Source organism: Sinocyclocheilus grahami, unplaced genomic scaffold (assembly GCF_001515645.1).
Source record: "Sinocyclocheilus grahami isolate Dianchi unplaced genomic scaffold, SAMN03320097.WGS_v1.1 scaffold505.1, whole genome shotgun sequence".
NCBI classification, from domain to species: Eukaryota; Metazoa; Chordata; class Actinopteri; order Cypriniformes; family Cyprinidae; genus Sinocyclocheilus; species Sinocyclocheilus grahami.
Genome location: NW_015505684.1, coordinates 578,401 through 601,063, shown reverse-complemented (window position 1 = coordinate 601,063; position 22,663 = coordinate 578,401). Strand labels below are relative to the sequence as shown.

Genomic DNA, 22,663 nt, shown 5'->3' with positions numbered 1-22,663 from the left:
AACTAGCTTACAAAACGTTATTAACAAAAACGAATAAGATGAGGCATGGCCTACACGCTGTATTAGGCTATATAATGAATAATAAATTACAGAACGTTTAGCAAACACTGGGGAATCAAAAAAAAAATAGAGAGCCTCCATAGCATACGGTATGGAAGCCTGTTTCCGCCTATGTGGCGCTTATAAATTATATATTTAATAATTAACATATTATTATATTAATCAATTTGATATAACCTGCGACTAGTTGACTAGAAAAATCTTTAGCAGAGGGCAGGCCTATACTTAGCACAAGGAAGCTGTCCGTTTTTAAAATAAAATGCTATAGCCTAATGACATTACGAAAAGTGCGACAGCTGCAAATCACATCGTTATTGCACTGCACGAGTTATGCATGCATAAGGAGTCAAATTTTATTTTTTATTTTTTTATCACCCTAATTAGGTTATGAAGAATGATTTGTTGATCTTGTTTTCCCTTTAATACATAGCCTACCTTCCGCAATATATTTTTCAATTACTTTCAAAAAGTGGTAGGGACAATATCGACCCTGGCAAAAAGAGGTGGGGACATGTCCCACCCGTCCCACCCGCAAATTATGCCTATGTGCGAGATGATACGGCATCGGCTCTCTCAATTTAACACACTGAGCTCTTTAGCTCCTCAAAGCCTATTAGACATTTATCAGGTTAGTATGAGGTTAGTATGTGATGTGTCATTGAATCACAGTGACCCGATATGTAGGAAAGTAAGCCCTCATGAGCAGAACAAGGTCAGACGTGGTCTAGGGTTCAAATTGCTGTTCTTTTCTGTCCCTGCATGAACCTAAAGATTTGCAGATGATTGCATCAAAAGCCTTCGGTTATGCAACCGAACATCCAGCTTATCCAGTGAAGTTTTGCTGCTCGGAAAAGCAGTACTGAAGTTTGACCCCTTCCCACAGTTTACTTAGATGTGACCGCAGTTCCCATCTGTATTGGAGACTTTGGAAGATGAAGCAAAGTAGATGGTTCAGATTCCTGTGTGATGATGCAAGACATCAATACTGCTAGTCGGCATCTGTTTCATCTTAATAAACCAGAATAACTCATGTACATCATTGGATGTATTTTAACAAATTAAAAGGAATCATCTTTTTTTTTTCAAATGTATTCTGTGCACAGCACTTGAAGTATTGTTATTATTCTCCTACTGTGATTTCTTTGCTCTTTTCTTAACAGTCTTGGGACATATTCTTCCGTAATGCCAACACAGGCGCTCCGCCTGGCTCTGCCTACCAAAGCCCACCTCCAGTGGGGGTGAGTCTCTCAGGACTGTCTCAGGCCCAGGCACTGGTTGGAGCTCAGCCTAATGTGGAAAAACTGGTGGAAGACCACCTTGCCGTGCAGTCCCTCATCCGTGCCTACCAGGTATGAAGGTTAAAATGATCATTTCACCAAGGAGGTTGGAGGAGAGGACTCTACTTCTGCTGTTTTCCCATCATCTTATTATTGTACTAATAATAATTCCTGTATTTATAGTACCATTCAAAAGTTTGGGGTCAATAAGATTTTTTTTTTTTTAATAAATGAGAAATTTAATCCAGCTAGGATGCATTAAATTGATTGGTAATGTCAGACATTTTAATGTTGCAAAAGATTTCTATTCTAAATAAATGCTTTTCTTTTAAACTTTCTATTTATCAAAAATCCTGGAAAAAAATGTGTAACGGTTTCCACAAAAATATTTAACATCAAAACTGTTTTCAACATTGTTAATAAGAAATGTTTCTTGAACAACAAATGAGCATATTAGAATAATTTCTGAAGGATCATGTGACACTGAAGACTGGAGTAATGATCCTGAAAATTCAGTTGCATCACATTAATAAATTATGTTTTAAAATATATTCAAATGGGAAACATATATTTTAAATTTGAATAATATTTCACAGTATTTACTGTTTGTTTGTTTTTTTATTCAAATAAATGCAGCCTAGGTGAGCATGCAAGACTTCTTTCAAAAATATATATTTTTAAATCTTAACAACCCCAGACTTTTGAACATTAGTGCACATTGATGTTATTTCATTGTTTTGATGACTTCACTCTGTAAAAGATTAAAGAACGAGTCAGCGTTCCTTTTTGCTGGTATTGTACTGCCTAAATATAGTGCCTTTCCTTCCAAACTTTCCAAGTTTCAGTCATATATTGCTGGTATAATATTTGGATTAAGTAGATGAGGACCTCATATTATCCTCATTCCTCATACAAGAGGATATTTTCTACACATAATCATTATGTGCAAATCTCCACAGAATTGGAGTTTAAATATATCCTTACCCCTGGCATATTTTTAAAATTGATTATCTTGGCTAATTTGATTAACTAAAATGCTAGGACCATTTGAATTTAAAGAGTTAATCTGTGATTGCGCTCCTCTGTTAGCTTGTAAGTGCTGTTGCCTTGTTCACAGGTCAGAGGTCATCATATAGCCAAACTCGACCCTTTGGGCATCAGTTGTGTTAATTTTGACAATGCCCCGCTTACAATCGGGTCCCATCAGTCCGGTGAGAACTGCTTGTGGTGTTCAATGTGGGAGCATGCTCATTCAGTGTGTTAACATTGCCTGTTCTTCTGTCATCTCTCTGGTGGTTTTCACACTCGATCTGACCCAATCTTACCTCCTTAACTGTCCATACTGTCCTCCCTTCCCCTCTTTTTCTTTTTCTATCTATACGTCTTTTTTCTGGAACTCCCTGCAGATTCGGGGACACCATGTTGCACAGCTGGATCCTCTGGGAATTATGGATGCAGATCTTGATTCGTGTGTACCGGCAGATATAATCACATCCTCTGATAAACTTGGTGAGGTTTTGATCAGGAGTTGGAGAATGATTGAATCTTTTTATGTGGCATGGCTTATTTTTGTGCTGTCCTCCCTTACCTGGAGTATGCATGTAGTCCAGACCTGTTTGGATATTTGCAATGGGTAAAATTCAAACACACCCAACAGTGAGTGTGGTTTGTTTGCAGGTTAAACATAATATAAACATTGCTTGGGAAATGGGTGATATTGTAGGCGATGGCCTTGTTCCAAACCTAGCTGCCACTGATCAGTTGATTGCAATATTGCAATAGGCAACTCAATACTCTAATAAGTCCTAATGTACATATAGCACACACAAACATTAAGTTAAATTGCATATATATATATATATATATATATATACAGGAACGCTAAGGATTTTTTCTACTGGCCCGGTTGGGCCCTAATATAAACATTGCTTGGGAAATGGGTGATATTGTAGGCGATGGCCTTGTTCCAAACCTAGCTGCCACTGATCAGTTGATTGCAATATTGCAATAGGCAACTCAATACTCTAATAAGTCCTAATGTACATATAGCACACACAAACATTAAGTTAAATTGCATGCATATATATATATATATATATATACAGGAACGCTAAGGATTTTTTCAAATTTTTACTTGCCCTGCCAACATTTTCACTGGCCCTGCCACAAAAAAATAAAATAGTTGCTATTATCGTTGTTTTTGATCTTATCTTGTATTATAATAAATAAGCTTATATGACACCAATATTTTAGATGCCAATTAGATTTTCTCTATTCTCTATTTTAATTTCGATACCACTGCAAATTACTAGCCAAAAATAAACATAAATATAAAGTTTAAACATTATTAAAGACAAGTGACAGCCAGTAAATAAAAACAAATGAACAAATTACAAGTAATAGCACAATTATATATAGGCCTATAGCACAAAGATGAATGAAATTATGCTTTAAGTTATGTTTGTAGTATGTTCAGGTACAGAAATGGAAAAATCACACATAAAATAACATTTGCATATTCTTCACTCTGTGTAGCACCTTGATTTTTCATAGCTATTTGAAATTAGAAGCAGCCACTGCTTTTTAATCATGAATTGATCAACAACAAAAAAATACATGTGCAATGTTTGATTTTTATTAGACTGTATAATTTCAAAATATGAAGCAAAAACAGGGTGGTCTGACTTTAGCTTTGTGAAATTACTGACTGACTGCTACAGTATTTTTTCCTCTTTGTGTCCGACTTCATAGTCTCTGACCTCTGTTAACGGCTGCTTACAGACTAATTATAATAATAACGTAATATTTCCACAGAATGGTCTTTGGGAAAATGATTGCCGTGCAGTTTGTGTGCAAGCACGGAACAGAAGATAGTCTGAAATAAAACAAAAAATGGACGGTCGATCGGTGTATCTGTATCCACTGTATAAATTCAATATAGACTAATCATTGTCAAAGCTACAAAGTTACTTGCCAGGACGGGTACTTTGACATACTTTTGTATGTATTTGCCCGTTCAGGCGGCTCGCGTGTGATTTTGCTATACCATGGATACCGTTATATATTCATGAATTCAAATTTTGCATTTATATTTGTTCAATCTGGTATGCTTTGCAAATTATAACACAAATGACGATAAAGAGTCGAGGCTGAACATTTTTGTCCTCTGTGTGCAACGCCAAACTACACAGGCATTAGTAATCAAACACATAGAGCATTGTAACAGACCAAATCAATAGAGCACAAATCACCTACTCCAGTGGTTCCCAAACTGGGGGGCGCAACAAGGCTGAGGAATATTGTACAGTCAGCAGATTATTTTGCAAAAGAAACCTCTGCAGGGTGATAAAGACTACATGTGGAAAAGGATTACTTAGAATTGAATGTGCACCAGTTCAAGTGGGTTTGTGTTCGCACTGGTGTGTCGGTAAGGACACCGGAGGCAGGATTCAGTTCCAGATTTTAATAAGTGATTGAGAATTAACAGCTATTGACAGCAATTGACAACACAGTCAGACAACAGGGCATTTCTTGATTAGGCACAGTTTGTGGACATTTGTATAGATGTGGTATTGTTTCAATTACTCCCGAAATGTCCACCTTATGGAAAATGATCGTTCTTGTTCAGTCTCAGAACACTTGATGCTCCCTTCTCTTCAGTGAGCGATCATTGACTGACGTCACACAATAACAAGCACTCTTATTGGCTGTGACTTCTTATCACTGCCGCTCCCAAATATGCTGAGCATATTTGCCCCTTAGTAGGCTTAATCAGTTTGTGGGGGCTGAGTCTTTAACAGGTACATCCTTGTCTGAGAAAGCAGGAAGTGGGATCAAACGAGCAACAGGTCGGGTGTAGATCTTATCATTAATTTTGATCTCTGCTGCTCTGATCTGACCATCTGAACCAGGAAAGGTTTTCACAACCTTGCCCACTAGCCACAAGGCACGAGGAACCTGTGGGTCTACAAGCATCACTATCTCTCCAGTGGAAATGTTACTTTCATCAGAATGCCACTTGGAACGAGACTGTAGTGTAGGTAAATAGTTGCGGATGAAGCTTGACCAAAAATGATCAGCCAGTATCTGACTTTGCCTCCACCGCCGCCGCCCCATGAGCTCAGTCGCTGCATAGACTACAGGGGGTAAGGAACTATCTGGCCACCCCATGAGCAAGTAGTTAGGTGTTACAGGATCAATGTCAGCTACGTTGCTTGAGGTGTATCCTAGTGGTTTACTGTTGAGTATACCTTTCACTTCAATGAGAACTGTCAGAAGGACCTCTTCGGTCACTACTTGTGAGCCAATGGTGGTGCGCAGGGCATTCTTCACTGACCGAATCTCTCTTTCCCAAGCCCCACCAAAGTGTGGAGCATTTGGTGGGTTATAGCGGAAGGATATTTTCTGTTTGGCCACCTGTTGTTGTAGCTGAGGGCTGAGGGCTGAAAAGGCTTCTTGCATCTCTCATTCTCCGCCACGAAAATTGGTGCCCTGGTCTGATATTAGCTCGAATGGTGTGCCACGCCGAGCTACAAACCTCCTTAAGGCCATCAGGAATGAGTCTGTATCGATTGAAGTGAGAAGATCTAGATGTACACTCCTTGTGGTGAGGCACTTAAAGATTATCCCCCACCTTTTCTCACTGCATCTGCCGATCTTAATTTGGAATGGCCCAAAACAGTCCATGCCAGTACTGTAGAATGGTGGTTTATGGAGTCTCAAGCGGGCGGGCGGTAGATCTGCCATTTTAGGAATAATCGGCTTGTTCTTCCACCTTTGACAGTCTCTGCATAGATGTTGATGCTTACAGATAGCTTCACGTTCTCTTAATATCCAGAAATTCCTCCTCATTTCCGCGAAAACTCGCTCTGGTCCTGGGTGGCAGAGCTTGTTATCATAGTCCTGGATCAGCAATTTAGTGCTGAAATGATGAGGATGTAGAATTATGGGGTGGATTGCTGATAAATCCAGTCCTTCCGCCCAACGCAGACGGCCACCAACTCTGATGAGCTGATGAGACTCGTTGAATTCTGGTGCAAGGGTGAGTAGCCGACTGGTTGACTGTACAGGCTTCCCAGTTTTGAGTAATCTGTACTCTTCAGGGAAACTATCAATCTGGCATTTCTGTAGAATTAGCGGTTCTGCAGCTAGATAATCTGAAGCTAATGGCTGTTCCAGTCCTTTAAGATTCTGGACTGTGGCGTCTACTAGCTGCCTCCACGAGCTGTAGGTATCAGGTTCAGGAATGTTTGGGACAGTAACTTCTGTTGAAATGCCACAAAAAATTCCCTTGCGTTGTTCTGCTCGGGGGTTGTATAGTAGGAGTTGTCGGCCATGCTGACTCGGGTTCAAGGAGGAATGATGGTCTTTGGCTCCATCTGTTGGTCACTGACAGGTCTTTGAGGGTTTTACCTTGGGTAAGGTCATCCGCTGGATTCCTAACAGAGTCCACGTACCGTCAGGTACACCTTGCAGTAAGGTCTTGGATCTCAGCTATCCTTGTTCCGACGAATACTTTGAATCTGCATGATTCAGATGTTATCCAAGAGAGTACTGTTGTGGAATCTGTCCACAGGACCACTCTGTTGATTGCCACAGTAAGCTCAGTCTCAAGGAGTTTAGCTTGCTGAGCACCGTTCAGGGCTGCACATAACTCCAATTGAGGGATGGTATGTCACCGCTTAGGAGCAACTCTGGACCTGGCCATGATAAAGGCAATCTGGACTTGACCTCTGGCATTTTCTGTGCGCAGATATGAGACAGACCCATAAGCCTGCTCAGATGCATCGCAGAAGATGTGTATCTGCCTGGTGACCTGGGATTGGTCAGTGCCTAAATGGACGAAACAGCGAGGCAGGGAGATGTTGGCCAGTGCAGGGAGTTCTTCTTCCCAGTCATTCCAGGATTTGAAGAAGTAATCTGGTAGGTTGGGATCATCCCATTCCCTCTGCTTATCCCACAACCTTTGTACTCAGACTTTAGCACGTGTGGTAAACGGGAGAATGAAACCAAGGGGGTCATACTGAGTTGCAAGAACCCTGTAAATGTAACGAAGGGTACGTGGTCCAGGTGTCACTTGGCGAGGTTTATACGTAAGGGTGTCTAATTGGCAGTACCATCTTAAACCCAGAGTGGGTTCCTAAATGTCAGTCAGATCTTGTGACAGCCACAGCTCTGTGCTGTTCGATCGTGCATCTGATGGCAGGTGCTCAACCACACTGGGAACATTACTTGCCCATTGACAAATATCGAAACCACCACTGGCCAGGTGTTGGCGGAGTTTATCCACAAGTTGTTTCACTTCTTCGGGTGACGGTAGGCTCTGCAAGCAGTTGTCTACGTAGAAGTTTCTCTCTACCGTGGCTCTGACATCATCACCAGAATTGCTATGTTCCATGATGTTCCGTTGAAGGGCGTAAATGGCACAACATGGACTACAAGTGGTGCCAAAGGGCAACACCTGCCACTCGTAGACATCAGGAGGTTTGGTTCTATCCAAGTCCCGCCACACAAAGTGGAGGAGATGTTTATCTTTAGGAAGGAGGCAGACTTGATGAAACATCCCCTTAATATCTCCACTCACCGCCACTGTATGCTCACGAAAACGTAACAGGACGCCCAATAAGTAGGGACCTAGTGTAGGTCCTGGCAGTAAGTAGTCATTCAAGCTGTGGCCTCTGAACTGGAACGAACAGTTAAAAACCACACGGTTCTTTCCGTTATGTTGAACCATATGGTGAGGAATGAACCATGACTCATCCCCAACGTCGACTTCTTCAAGTTTGCGTGCATAGTCAGAGACTTCTAGCTTCTTTATTTCTTCCTTGTATGCAGCTGCTTTGATGGGGTCCCTTTCCAGTCGCTTTTCTGTGCTTCTTAAGTTGGACAGCACTGCCTCTTTAGGAGCCTGAATAAGAGGCATGTCTTTCTTGCGAAGGAGTGGGGTAGCATATCGGCTGACTCCGTTAACCAGTATTCTGGTGGTCTGAGTCTGTAGAAGGTTAATGGCTTCTTCATCTTGTTTTGAGCGTGTAACCAGACCCTCTGACCTGATGGGGAGGACGTCGGCCTGCCAGAGTCTTTCAACATTCTGGAAAAGCTCAACCATCGAAGGTTTAATGGTAATGTGCAGACACTCTTGGGGCTTTAATTTCTCTTCAAGGACTCGTGCTGGACCTTGCAATGTCCAGCCCAGACGTGTCTTGATGGCTGCAGGGCCACCTGGTGGACCAAGGCAGACTGGTTCTATAGGGGATATCAGATGAGGATGGTCTGCCCCGATCAACAGCAGCAGGCTGGCTTTATGGATGGACTGAAGCGGTAGGCCTCTCAAGTGTCTGTATTTCTGTTTGGAGGGCTGCAACAGGATATGAATGTTCTGCCAGGCTCAAGGGTTCGGCTGTAAAGGCTCTCTCGATGAGGTAGCTTTTATGAGGTTGAAAGGGTGTTGAGATCCTAAAGGAAACTGCTGTACCATGGAGCTTTGTGATGTCCTGTCTTATGATCCTCAATGCTAAGTCCTCTGACTGTCCTGTGAGGCCTAGTCTTTGAGCTGCAGATGACAGAAGGATTGTACGCTTGGAACCATCATCGAGCACGGCATATGTGTCTAAGCTCTTACCCTTGTGTCGCAGGATCCCTCTAATGACCTTGAGCAGCACTCGACTGGACCCTTCAGGCCTGTCCATATACAGGGGAGTGTTGGTAGAGCTGACAAGGCAGGTGCCTTCCTTCACTGGCTTATCATTTACATCATGGAGGATTTGCAAGTGCTTTCTGTTGCACAAACGACATGGTTTCTTCAAAGTGCACTGCACAGCTCGATGGGACGTCACACAATAACAAGCACTCTTATTGGCTGTGACTTCTTATCACTACAATACGTAATTTTCCCCCTTACCATTGATACTGATTTCATTTGCTTGGTAACAGCCCAAATGTCTTATTCTTATTCACTGATTAAATGTAAGAATTTGACTCAAAAGATAATGCACACTTATAGAAAAATGGCTTTATAAAGGTAAAATGCCCATAAAAGGTAAAAAATTATTTAAACTTATCTGACCACCACACAGAATATGAAGAATATCAAAAACTTTAGGAGTCAGCTGTCCACGAAAGTCCTTAAGATATGCATGATAACACACCCAATCAGTTGAATGAATGACTCAGTACTCACTCATCAAGTGACTTACCGTCACTTACTGGTCGTTTAGATGAGAAGTATGTTGAAAAGTATGCATTTTTCCCCTCAACATTTCTTATTTGTATATTCATAAATGCATTTAAAACATTAATCTCATAACATTATTTATTGCAGTTGTAATTATTGTTATTTGCAGTGTAAATTATTTAATCTGACTGGTAGCAGCCCTATAGTGTATATTGAATTTATTAATAAATTGTAATAATTTGACAGGTAAGATGATGCATACATCTAAAAAGGTTAAAAAATAGGCCGTTGTAAAGGTAAATATGCAGATTTAAGTATGTAAAAGCTGATAGAACACTGATGAAAATATTGCTTCAGAATAAATTGTTTACTCCACCAAAAATCTCAGTGATGCAGTTATTTTGCAGGGATATTTTGTATGGAATATTGTCTGCTGACATGAAAAGTTCACTGTATATTGTAGTAATAAATACCATTTATTACAGCATTGATATTTTGCTTTCTTTTTAATTTATACACATTAAATATTACAGAGAGACCGGAATATCACTTTTGACTTGACAAGACTTGTTATTTGTGCTTACGTTCTCAGTTTGGTCTTACTTCTTTCACTTTTGTGAGCATGTTTAATTTAGCATAATCTTGTTTTACTGGTCTTGCAGGAATGTTATCATGTTTACTTGCCTGCAGCATTGAGTACATGTGTTCATGTTTGTTGTGTAGATAAGTAAACAGGAACAATTCATGTTACACATTGTGAAGGAACGCCATGTTTCAGCACACCTTGAGATCATAGGTCAGAGCAAATTGGTATGCGAGATTCTAGTCTGCATTTCTGCTTTGTGGAATACACTCACATGTTGATTATTAATCAATGAGAAAATAGTTCAACTGTACACTCAAACACATTTTTAGGTAAAATGTGTTTGTTCGAACATGCATGTTATGACTAACAAGTTGCCATCTGTAGCATCTTACACCGTGTCTACACCGGACGCGAGCGGCAACTTGTTCAAGTCTGCAGAAACCCTGTATAGGCCTTTCTGAATGCTGTGAATAGCAGTTGCTTTATTTGTCATTGTATTGTCTGTTGTGTACATACCATTTGTAGAGGTTTATCTACACACGCATTCAGTGTGGATGACTGGAAACCTTTAGCAAGAGACAAGCCACACCCACACCCACACAGTCAACATGCTCAACAACTTGGGAAATGTGAACCATCAGAATGCCCCATACAAACTCAAAATACCAAATGGCTTTGCTCTGTCTGATCAGTTCCTCCTAATGGCAAAGCTTGATATTTTAGAGCCTTTTTTTAATCAATGGCAGGCTGATTGTCAATGAGCATCCAATACTAGTGAGTCGTCAGTCTGTAGTGTATTGACAGTCGGGTTTCAAAGTGCACTACAGTATTTGGGGTGAGGGAGTTTTCCAGCGCTGCATTGTTCTGTTTCATTCAGTGGAAATGCTTCGCTCAGTGCTTTTTCTCTGAACACCTCACAGGTTCAATTCTTTTGAGGTCATGACATGGTACAACCGTTAAAACAAAAATAGGTTTGTAACACATGTTCCCCCATGGGACATTAACTTTTTTTAATTTGTAATGCTTTTTGACTCCTCAGATGCAGCTGTTTTTAAAGCCCGTCTGTCTCGCCTTACAGCTGGAGGTATGAGGACTAGTTAGTGCACTTTATTAGCATTTTTTAGAAGCTCCCACCAGTTCCCTGATCAAAAAAACAGTAATTAAATCAACTTAAAGTGTTACGTAGTTAAAAGAAGAGCCTTGCTGTCTTTTTTAGCATTTAGTGTAACCCATGTCCTTGATTTTGCATGTCCAAACATTGTTCTTGTTCCTAGTTCTATAAGGCTGTTAGTGAACACTTGAGCATGCTTTTTCCAAACTGTTTATACCAGTATTGTTGTTATTATTAACCAAATCAAGCTAAAACCATGATAATTTAAAAAATATATAAAAATAAAGTGTAAATGTTATATGAAAATCTTTGAAAAATGAAAATAGGAATATTGCTTTGGTAACTTAAAATCAGTTTAACTTGAAGTACTAAAATTACTAAAGCTAAAAATAAAGTGAAATAGAAATATTTTAAAAATAATTATAAAAATAATAAAAGCACATAAAAATTATTAAAACCTAAAATTAACTAAAAGTTCAAATTAAAAGCTAATTTAAAATATTAAAAATTACAATAATAAAATATAAATAAGACTAAAATAACAACTGAAATTTTAACTTAATTGAAAATGTCCTCAACTCTTAGCAGAAATACATTTATATAACTCCACGTGGCACTGTGCCGTTCTCCTCCTCGCAGGAGACCCAGCTGGCATATGTGGCGATTTCCCTCATTAACCTTGCCTAGGGTCTGTTTCTTACATAATGTCCTCATCCTCACTGAATGTCAGATTTAGCCTCAGAGCTCAGGTTTGAACATGCTGTTCGACTCTCCCAAAGTTACCCTTGATGGATTCCAGATCGTAATGGTAATTTATAGCGGTGCTGTTTTAATATAAATATCACTGTTGTGAAAGAATTGAATGTCCGTGTCCCATTTGTGCTATAGACATGAATGATAAAGTGTAAGTTATGTGACTCTTGATTTTTAAGCCATCAGATTTATGATTTGTTGTTTTGTTTTTTTTAAAAATATTCCCACAGACCTACATTGAATGATGTGGTCTAGAGACCGGAATATCACTTTTGACTTGACAAGACTTGTTATTTGTGCTTACGTTCTCAGTTTGGTCTTACTTCTTTCACTTTTGTGAGCATGTTTAATTTAGCATAATCTTGTTTTACTGGTCTTGCAGGAATGTTATCATGTTTACTTGCCTGCAGCATTGAGTACGTGTTCATGTTTGTTGTGTAGATAAGTAAACAGGAACAATTCATGTTACACATTGTGAAGGAACGCCATGTTTCAGCACACCTTGAGATCATAGGTCAGAGCAAATTGGTATGCGAGATTCTAGTCTGCATTTCTGCTTTGTGGAATACACTCACATGTTGATTATTAATCAATGAGAAAATAGTTCAATTGTACACTCAAACACATTTTTAGGTAAAATGTGTTTGTTCGAACATGCATGTTATGACTAACAAGTTGCCATCTGTAGCATCTTACACCGTGTCTACACCGGACGCGAGCGGCGCGACACGACAAAATACAATAGAACCTATTATGCTATGTACAGTGGATGCGGCGCGGAGCGACAAATTCCCGACAGTAAACTGCTGCTGCGTTCTATTTATGTCGTACTGACACAAATTTCAAATGATTTTCAACGGTCGCTTTGTTGCGTCCAGTGTAGACAGACTTTAGCTGTTGTGGCGCGGCGTGACACGACAACTGTCACGTCCAGTGTAGACGGTGTTATGCATGCATTCCCTGTGGCACCGGTGGACTGGGCTGGAATAGATCTGTTTTTCACCCTCATGTTTCCTTTTTCCTCTGCTTGTACTGTTGGCTTAGCTTTTTCTTCGCATGTTCTGTCTTATGTGCTTGAATGTGCTCTTATTTGCACTTTAAAAATATAAAAAATTACACTTAAAGCATAATAAATTGTTCCACATCCCTACTTCCTCTAACGCAGTTCCATTTGTCTTCTGTGTTTATGTGTGTCGGTCGGATCCACTGTGGTGTTTTGTTTCGCTTGCCCTTCCTCCCCTTTCCCCATCCATGTGTTTGCATGTCTGCTGCCAGGCTTCTATGGACTGGAAGAAGCGGATCTGGATAAAGTTTTCCGGCTTCCTACCACAACCTTCATTGGGGGAAGTGAAAGTGCCCTTACTCTCAGGGAAATCATTCGGCGTTTAGAGGTACATATCCACCAACAACATAACACATTTGTTTTCTTTCTGCTATCAAACTATAAAGGTTGGTTGTTTTGCATGACTTCTCTCTCGCTGCGCTGTGCAGATGGCCTACTGTCAGCACATCGGGGTGGAGTTCATGTTCATCAATGACCTGCAGCAGTGCCAGTGGATCAGACAGAAGTTTGAGAAGCCGGCAGTGATGCAGTTTACTCTGGACGAGAAAAGGACTCTACTGACCCGTATGGTCCGCTCAACGAGGTCTGTCCATGCCATAGTTTACTGTAGACCTGAATGCATTATTTGCCATTCAAATAATTTAAGCAAAACCCTTCACAAAACAGAAATGAATTCATACATCCACTAATAGTGACACCAAGGAAAGGGAATCAGTTTTGTCAAACAAATCACTTACAGCATTTGTTAGCAGATGACACTTGCTTTGATATCTTGTTGTTTAATGTAATAACATTCTTTTTATTATGTGAATGTTTTTGTAATGCTGCCAGGTTTGAGGAGTTCTTGCAAAGGAAATGGTCATCAGAGAAACGTTTTGGCCTAGAGGGATGCGAGTCTCTCATTCCTGCACTAAAAACCATCATCGACAAATCTAGTGAGAACGGAGTGGAGAGCATTATCATGGGAATGCCACACAGGTAGAGGAACAACCAACTGTACAATAGGGCTGCCCCCTAATAGTCGACTAACCATTAGAGGCTTGGTCGACCAAAATTGTATTAGTGGCTTAGTCGCAGAAAAAAATAAAACAATCCACAGGAAGTGGCGAATTCACGTAGTCTGTGACGGACAGATAGTTAACGGCTGGTCTATGTGGTAATACAGTATTAAGGCAGGACATCCAAATGATTGCTCATCAGTCATCGACCTCAAATATGGCTTATCATCTGATTAAATGTGTGCTATTTAAGTGTCTGTGTGGGAGTATGGAAGCTGAATAGTAGCGCTCACTGCATGACAGATGGAGGCGCCGGTGCAGTCACTTGCTCTTAAAATACTCTGTCATTTTTGGTCATAAAGATAAGAATAATACATCTTTAGAATCTGCAAAGACTCTGTTTATTTGTGTGCACTCTCAATAACACACATTCGTAGTCATTACTTCTGCGGTTTGCTGTGGCAAACTTTATGTGTGTGCTTGAGCGCTTATTAGGCTATGTAGGCAATTAAATGCTCATTATTATGATTTGAATGGTTTATTAATAAACGTGTGATTATTCGATTAATGCTTAATATGAATGACTACTAGTCGAGGGTAGCCCTACTGTACAATGTATGCTGGTTAATGAAGTATACTGTATATGTAGGGCCATTGAAACATGTCTGAATTATCTGCTCTCCATCAGAGGCCGTCTGAATGTGCTTGCTAATGTGATCCGTAAGGAGCTGGAGCAGATCTTCTGCCAGTTTGATTCAAAGCTGGAAGCTGCAGATGAGGTGAGCAGCTCTTTCAAGCCACCTTCATTTCCTTCAGCACTAGTTTCTTGTTCAGCCCATTATACAGATTACAAAACAAATATTTCCGTTTACACACAAATAAAAAGCCAGATCTACTTTTTTTTTTAGGCCCAAGGACCCATTTCAGCAATTTTTGCACAAAAATGACCTCGGTACCTCGGTTTTGAAGTCGTGTCTCAAATACTGGTGTGACTTTCTAACATTTGCAGATAAGGATGTAACCATAAGATATAAGTTATGTGCTGAGGAAAGCATGTCTTAAATGCATATGGCAGCACACGCATCCGAAAGAAGTGCAAAACGCTTTAAACTGTATACTTCTCAGAATCCAGTTCACATCATGCAATTCTGACTTTTTTTCTAATTTTTATGAGTTTACATCTCACTTTTTTTTCCTGCTAAGGAATAAAAAAAGGTAGCACATTTTATCTCACAATTCTGAATTTATTTATTCTTTTTTAAGTTTATGTCTCACAATGCTGCCACAGGATGTAAAAAATTTAACTTTTTGTAAATTGTCAGAAATTGTGAGATAAAAAGTCGCAGTTATCTTTTTTTTATACTGTGGCAGAAACAAGCTTCCATAATTATGATGTAACAAAAAAATATGCATGGTTGAATTGTTCACAGTAACATGCATTTAGAAAATAGGTTGAATTGTCATTTCATGACAACTTTAAAATGAAAGTGATAATGTTTAACAAATATTGCAAATCTGGAACAACCGGGGCAGTGATACGTAAAACATTCAGTACTGTATGTACTGTAGCAGTGTGTCCTCTCCCACATGTCTGGGAAAATTATATGAACTATGTAATATCATTCCAGTCCTGTTCATGTTTCAGTTTCTCTTTGTGACTTTTCTTTAGGGCTCAGGTGATGTGAAGTATCATCTGGGTATGTACCACAGACGCATCAACCGAGTCACTGATCGCCACATCACTCTTTCTCTGATGGCCAACCCTTCACACCTGGAGGCAGTGGACCCTGTAGTGCAGGGCAAGACCAAGGCAGAGCAGTTCTACTGCGGTGACTCTGACGGCAAAAGGGTGTGTGAACTGCCCTCGTGCTTCTAGCATCTGTGCTTATGTTATTAAACTTAACATAATGTAACATGTTATTAAACTTTTCTCTTAAAGACCCCATGAAACCCCATTATTGCATTAGCAGGATTTTAATCAGTGCATCAGGAAAACAAATCTATTATTACTGTAGATTTCTAGTGCAGGCATCAGCTTAGTTTACTTTGTCAAGTAGTACGCTAGTATATAGATGACCTCCATGTCTGTAACTTTGTAAAGTGAAACACAAATCAAGAGGCCTATATCCAAAGATTAAACAGTTCCCTCAAAGACAAACGTGTGATCGGTTGTATTATGTAAACAGTTTTTCGAACAGTCTTAAATCATCTTTTGTGATCAGACAACAAGACACGATTGACGTGAAGTCACTAAGAAGTCTGTGTCCTTGTCTCTAAAGGTGATGTCCATCTTATTGCATGGAGACGCAGCCTTCGCAGGTCAGGGTATTGTCTATGAGACCTTCCACCTGAGTGACCTGCCGTCCTACACCACACATGGCACTATTCATGTGGTCGTAAACAACCAGGTCTGTTTCTCACACACTCACCAGCAGGGAACTTCTTCTTTAAATTGATTATACACTACAGTTCAAAAGTTTGTCTGTAAGATTTTTTTTTTTTTTTTTTTATGGTTATGCTTACCAGGCTGGATTTATTTGATCAAAAATACAGTAAAAACACTAATACTGTGAAAAATTATTACAATTTAATATATCTCTTTTCTGTTTATCATATGTTAAAATGCAATTTATTCCTTTGATGTCAGTGCTGAATTTTTCAGCATCGTTACTCTAGTCTTCAGTCACATGATCCTTCAGAAATCATTCTAATATGCTGATTTGCTGTTCAAGGAAGTGGAACATTTCTTATTATTAATGTTTGCTCAGTTCAATGCATCTTTGCTAAATAAAAGCACTGATTTCTTAAAACAATACCTGGCCAACTGTAGTATTGTATAATTTACAATTTTGTATAAATATATTATATAGGTTCTAGTTTTGGAATAACACATAATTTAATGATCACTTGTCCTGAAAAGATGGTTAACATTTCTTGGCTTTTAAAGATAAAATATGTAGTTAAAATAGTACAATTTATCAAAATGGTTGAAACTGCCATAAAAGTTTGACTTTTTTTGAGGCAAATATTTGTATTTATATATATATTTTTGTTCCCCTCTCTTTAGATTGGCTTTACTACTGACCCTCGGATGGCGCGGTCCTCGCCGTATCCCACGGACGTGGCCAGAGTGGTCAACGCTCCCATCTTCCATGTTAATGCAGACGATCCTGAGGCTGTGATGTATGTGTGTAATGTAGCTGCAGAATGGAGAGCCACCTTTCATAAAGATGTGGTGGTTGATCTGGTAGGAAAGCACATTTTTTTAAGTCTGAATGTTTCCAACTGTGTGTCAAATGTGTTTTAGGTGTTGACTCTGGTGTTCTTCTTTGTGCTGTAGGTGAGCTACAGACGGAATGGCCACAACGAGATGGACGAGCCAATGTTTACGCAACCGCTGATGTACAAACAGATAAAGAAACAGAAACCTGTTCTGCAGAAATATGCTGAAAAGCTCACTGCAGAAGGAGCCGTAAGCAGACAGGAATATGAGGTCAGATTAACCAAATATTACTCCTAAAATGAATATGTACACTGACATTCAAAAGTTTGGGGTTTGAAAGATATTGTTTTGAAAGAAATTAATAATTGTATTCACCAAGAATAGATCAAATTGATCAGAAGTGACAGAAATCTTATGTAACATTATAAATGTTTTTACCATTTTTAATAAATGCTGTTTTGTAGTATTTCACAATATTACCATATTTACTGTATCTTTGACCAAAGCATAACAGACTTTAACATTAAAATATCTGACAGACCCTAAACTTTTGATCGGTAGTGTTTAAGTTGTAGTAACAATAATAGGAAACATTGACAATATTTGTCAAATACTTTCTTACTTAAAGGACTTGTGTGAATATTTGCCTGCCATGTTGTAGGAGGAAATTGCCAAGTATGACAAAATCTGTGAGGAGGCGTACAATCGTTCTAAAGATGAGAAGATCTTGCACATTAAGCACTGGCTTGACTCACCTTGGCCAGGTGGGTGTGTGTGTTTGTGTTTATGTACAATGTCTCCAAACTGAGACACTTTTACGTGTGTGTATTACATGCGTGTATTTGCTCTGAAATCTACTTGACTTGACATTTGTGCTTAACTCTACAGGTTTCTTCACTCTGGATGGTCAACCCAAGAGTATGAGCTGTCCATCCACTGGTCTTAATGAAGAAGTGCTTAGTCACATTGGTCAGGTGGCTTCCTCTGTGCCTGTGGAGGATTTCACTATCCATGGAGGTACCTTTTCACTCTCATCTCTGCATACTCCTGCACACAATTATGAAAAGGCAAATGGCCTGTACCCAAAGTCATTTTTGAAGCATGTTGGGAACCGGCTATATCTACAGTTCCTATCTACTTGAATGCAGAAATACTGAAATCTTCAAAATTAGCTTGCGTTACAAAAACATAGAAATCACCAATAAATCTGCCAAAAATTCTATCATAAAGTTGCTTGTTTGACTCGAATCCAGCTTCTGTACTTATTCTGTCCGTCTTCTTCTAAGGTCTTACCCGTATCCTGAAGGGCAGGGCAACAATGGTGCAGAACCGCTCAGTGGACTGGGCTCTGGGAGAATACATGGCCTTAGGTTCTCTTCTAAAGGAAGGCGTTCATGTGCGTCTCAGTGGTCAGGATGTGGAGAGAGGGACCTTCAGGTGAGAGCAGCTGTATCTCGTGCTTCTGAATTAACTTGATTTGGCACTTGATTCTCCATAGTCTACCTTTTTATCCCCATACAGTCATCGGCACCATGTGCTACATGATCAGAACGTTGACAAACGGACTTGCATTCCCATGAACTACATTGACCCGAACCAAACTCCATATACAGTGTGCAACAGCTCCCTATCAGAATATGGGGTTCTTGGTGGGTATAAACCAAATGAAATGTGGCTGGTTGCTGTCGGTCAAACAAACCCAGAAGAAGCTGCACATTATATGCCCACTGAACCTCAGGTCTGTGTCTCATTGTGTGCAGGTTTTGAGCTTGGCTTTGCCATGGCGAGTCCTAATGCTCTAGTGCTCTGGGAGGCTCAGTTTGGAGACTTTCATAACACCGCCCAGTGCATCATTGACCAGTTCATCTCCCCCGGCCAGGCCAAGTGGGTCCGACAGAACGGCATTGTGCTGCTGCTGCCTCATGGCATGGAGGGCATGGTGAGGTCTTTTCATCTTAAATCCACCTCTGAGCTTCCATCTTCTCATCCGCTCCTTTTTTCATTACTTTCTTGGTGATCTTTTCAGGGACCAGAGCACTCCTCCGCCCGTCCAGAGAGATTCCTGCAGATGTGCAATGATGACCCTGACGTTTTCCCGGTAAATCGCTGGCTTTTTTAAGCATGAAACCGAACATAATATTTACTAAGAATATCGGTCTTAATACTAATTTGTTTGACACAGAAAATCACAGAGGACTTTGCCGCCCGGCAGCTTTATGAGTGTAACTGGATTGTGGTGAACTGCTCCACTCCTGCAAATTACTTCCATGTTCTTCGGAGGCAGATCCTTCTGCCCTTCAGAAAGCCTGTAAGAGACATTTTACACTGTTCATCATCTCTACAGGTTTCCCTCACCACGAAAAACATGGAAATATCAGAGAATTTTAAAGTTGCTTTCCAGTTCTTGAAATCATGGATTAGTCGTGGAAAAACATATATTTGCTATGGAAATTTTAGTATTTTTTTCTCTAAAATATTTAATTTAATAGCTATTGTACTTGCAGTGTCCAATTTGTGACTAAATCTTTCTAAGTAGCTTTTTCAATGATTTACTGAAAATGGGTTACACATTGTTTTGAATGGATTCATTAGCAAATCCATGTAAATATTTGTAAAAATCCTGGACATAGAAAAGTCATGAAAATGGATTGGTCAAATATTGTGGGACTTTGTTTGTAGCTAACTTGTGGTTTCATGAAGATTTAATCTTTCTTTCTATTTGCTCTAGCTCATTATCTTCACGCCTAAATCACTGCTACGGCACCCAGAGGCCAAGTCAAGATTTGACGACATGTTACCAGGTTTTTCCACTTGAAATCTTGGCAATCCTTTGCCATACAGTGTCCCGCTAGAGCATTTTTAGTAATGTTCAGGTGTGTTCGGGTTTGATTAGGCACACACTTGAGACGTCTCATTCCTGAAGAAGGAAGTGCATCACAGAATTCAGCTGGAGTGAAGCGTCTCATCTTCTGCACAGGAAAAGTTTATTATGACCTCACCAAAGAACGAAAGACCAGAGGCCTGGAGGACACAGTAGCCATCAGCCGCATTGAGCAGGTACCTGCATATACTTTTCATTCTTATATTTATTAAATGGGCCATGTTCTGTATTTATTTCTCTATAATAAGAATGCTCATTATACTAGTCCAGCATTATCATTTTCGCTTCATGCCTGCACCCTTTGTAGTTAAAAGATGTGTTTGATTACTTTAAATGTTTTATTGTGCAGCTTTCTCCATTCCCATTTGACCTGGTGAAAGCTGAGGCAGAGAAGTATCCGCAGGCTCAGCTGTTGTGGTGCCAGGAAGAGCATAAGAATCAAGGCTACTACGACTATGTCAAGCCACGCATTAGCAGAACCTTCAACAACACCCGTCCCGTTTGGTAACTCATGTCTTTAAATTCATCTTTAGAATGAATCTCACAAAATCTCTCAAGAACTAGGCTATATATTTCCTCCAAAATTAAAATAATTATATTTGGCATAAAGACAATGAAGCCATGTATCAAGTAATATTGACAATATTTTCATGATTTTTTCAAAAGTATTTAAGTAAGCAGTCCAACAATTACTACAAAGTAATTGTTGGGACTGTTTTTTTTTTTAGAAATATAGTTTTACAATAAATGTTCTCTTTGTTTTTCTTTATTCATATTTAGAAATTATACTATAAAAATGACTGCATTGCAAATACAAAATATTTTAATGGTTTTTAATGGCTAAATACTTAAAAATGTTTTTGAACAATAATAAAATAAGTGATAATGCTATTATAATATAATAGTATAATATAGTAATAATTAATCATAATTTTTTTAACATGTTTCAAATTTATACGGATAGTTCACCCAAAAATCTAAATTCTATCATTAATTACTCACCCTGTCGTTCCAAACCTGTAAGATGTTCGTTCATCTTCAGAACACAAATTAAGATATTTTTTGATGAAATTCGAGAGATTTCTGAAATGTTCTGGGAAGCTACAAGAATTATTTTGTGTGCAAAGAAAACAAAAATAATGACTTTATTCTATACTTTATATAGGAGAATAATTGTTAAATGTCGTTGTTTTTTTTATGCACAAAAAGTATTCTCGTAGCTTCATAAAATTAAGGTTGAACCCCTGATGTCACATGGACTGTTTTACCAATGTCCTTACTACATTTCTGGGTCTGGGAACATTTCAGTTGTGTTGCTGTCTATGGAAGGTCAGAAAGCTCTTGGATTTCATAAAAAATATCTTAATTTGTTTTCCAAAGATGAACAAAGGTCTTAAGGGTTTTGGAACGACATTAGGGTGAGTAATTTGACACAATTTTTTATTTTTGGGTGAACTATCCATTTAATTGTTTGTTTGTTTACTTTGGGGTGACCTGAAGAAGTTTTCATGCTGTGCATTCATGCAACAGTATTTGTACCCAATTATCATGTGTTGCTAATGCGTGTAAGCCATGTAATAATGCATGTAAGACCTCATTTGTAAGTCACTTTGGATAAATGAAAACATGCATTTACATTATATTTACATGTATTCTTCTCAGGTACGCCGGCCGAGAGCCTGCAGCTGCCCCCGCCACAGGCAACAAGAAGGCTCATCTTGTGGAGCTGGAGCGGTTCTTGGACACAGCCTTCAACCCGGATGCCTTCCAGAACCAGTCCTAAGCACCTCGCACCATCCACTCCCTTCATTACCATCCCTCCGCCCCTCGTTTTTCAGGAAACTCACACCCCACTGTTAGCGTTAGAAGGCAGGCTGGCAGCTAGGAATCTCCTGACCAAAGCACAGGTTTGCTTTGCACTGTACAGTAGATATGAGAGGCCTATCTATGCAGGTTTTATGAAAGGATGCAAGCTTTTAGCAATGTCATGGTAATGGGATCGGTTTGCATGCATGTGTCTCTGAGGCATGTTGATGATGGTTTTAATAGGGATTTAAAGTGACATGGAGCTTAAACTAGAGGTTTCCCCTCAATAATACAAATATTTTTTATGCACAAAATCACATCAACAGCGCAAGAAAATGTTTGCACTGTCCGTTACCTGAGTTGGCATGGACATCTCAGAAATGAGACACTGAAAAGTCATGATAGCATGAGGGCTTTAAAGGGCATGCATGAAACCCTATGCATTTTTTAATTATTGCGAAAAAGGAACAAGTTAGCTTGCCTGTGTTTAGCAGTTTTAGAATATAGCAGGAAATGTAAAGACACCCTATCTTTCTTCCTTATCCTCTTCGTCTCTCCCATTCACCCTCTAAACACTCAGTGCCAAATTATAATGAACTTCGTTAGGTGAATTCAAGGATTGAATGCTGAAACAATAATTGTATCTTCTTGTTATTTAAAAAAAACAATAAGCTGAGATTAAGCAACAAACGGAAAGACTCTCTTCAGGACAAAATAAAAGGATTTATTTAT

General features: G+C 39.4%; 1 protein-coding gene across 3 annotated transcripts in view; it reads left to right on the top strand.

Moving 5' to 3' along the window:
• The window catches only part of ogdhb (oxoglutarate dehydrogenase b), a 25,235-nt gene extending 2,573 nt beyond the window's left edge, over positions 1-22,662 (top strand). The window contains exons 3-23 of one of the 3 annotated variants that reach the window (XM_016237082.1): positions 1,221-1,409; positions 2,744-2,846; positions 13,236-13,351; positions 13,452-13,606; positions 13,855-14,001; positions 14,710-14,800; positions 15,691-15,870; positions 16,301-16,429; positions 17,089-17,268; positions 17,362-17,514; positions 17,906-18,008; positions 18,133-18,261; positions 18,531-18,681; positions 18,766-18,893; positions 19,005-19,183; positions 19,271-19,342; positions 19,427-19,552; positions 19,973-20,045; positions 20,138-20,301; positions 20,475-20,629; positions 21,788-22,662. In XM_016237082.1, coding sequence (XP_016092568.1) covers positions 1,221-1,409; positions 2,744-2,846; positions 13,236-13,351; positions 13,452-13,606; positions 13,855-14,001; positions 14,710-14,800; positions 15,691-15,870; positions 16,301-16,429; positions 17,089-17,268; positions 17,362-17,514; positions 17,906-18,008; positions 18,133-18,261; positions 18,531-18,681; positions 18,766-18,893; positions 19,005-19,183; positions 19,271-19,342; positions 19,427-19,552; positions 19,973-20,045; positions 20,138-20,301; positions 20,475-20,629; positions 21,788-21,908 — 2,844 coding nt within the window. In that variant the 3' untranslated portion in view covers positions 21,909-22,662. Of the gene's footprint in view, positions 1-1,220; positions 1,410-2,108; positions 2,549-2,743; positions 2,847-13,235; positions 13,352-13,451; positions 13,607-13,854; positions 14,002-14,709; positions 14,801-15,690; positions 15,871-16,300; positions 16,430-17,088; positions 17,269-17,361; positions 17,515-17,905; positions 18,009-18,132; positions 18,262-18,530; positions 18,682-18,765; positions 18,894-19,004; positions 19,184-19,270; positions 19,343-19,426; positions 19,553-19,972; positions 20,046-20,137; positions 20,302-20,474; positions 20,630-21,787 lie in introns of those variants that run through there. The other 2 variants (XM_016237083.1, XM_016237084.1) reach the window with 2 other exon arrangements.
• The last annotated feature ends 1 nt before the right edge of the window (position 22,663 follows it).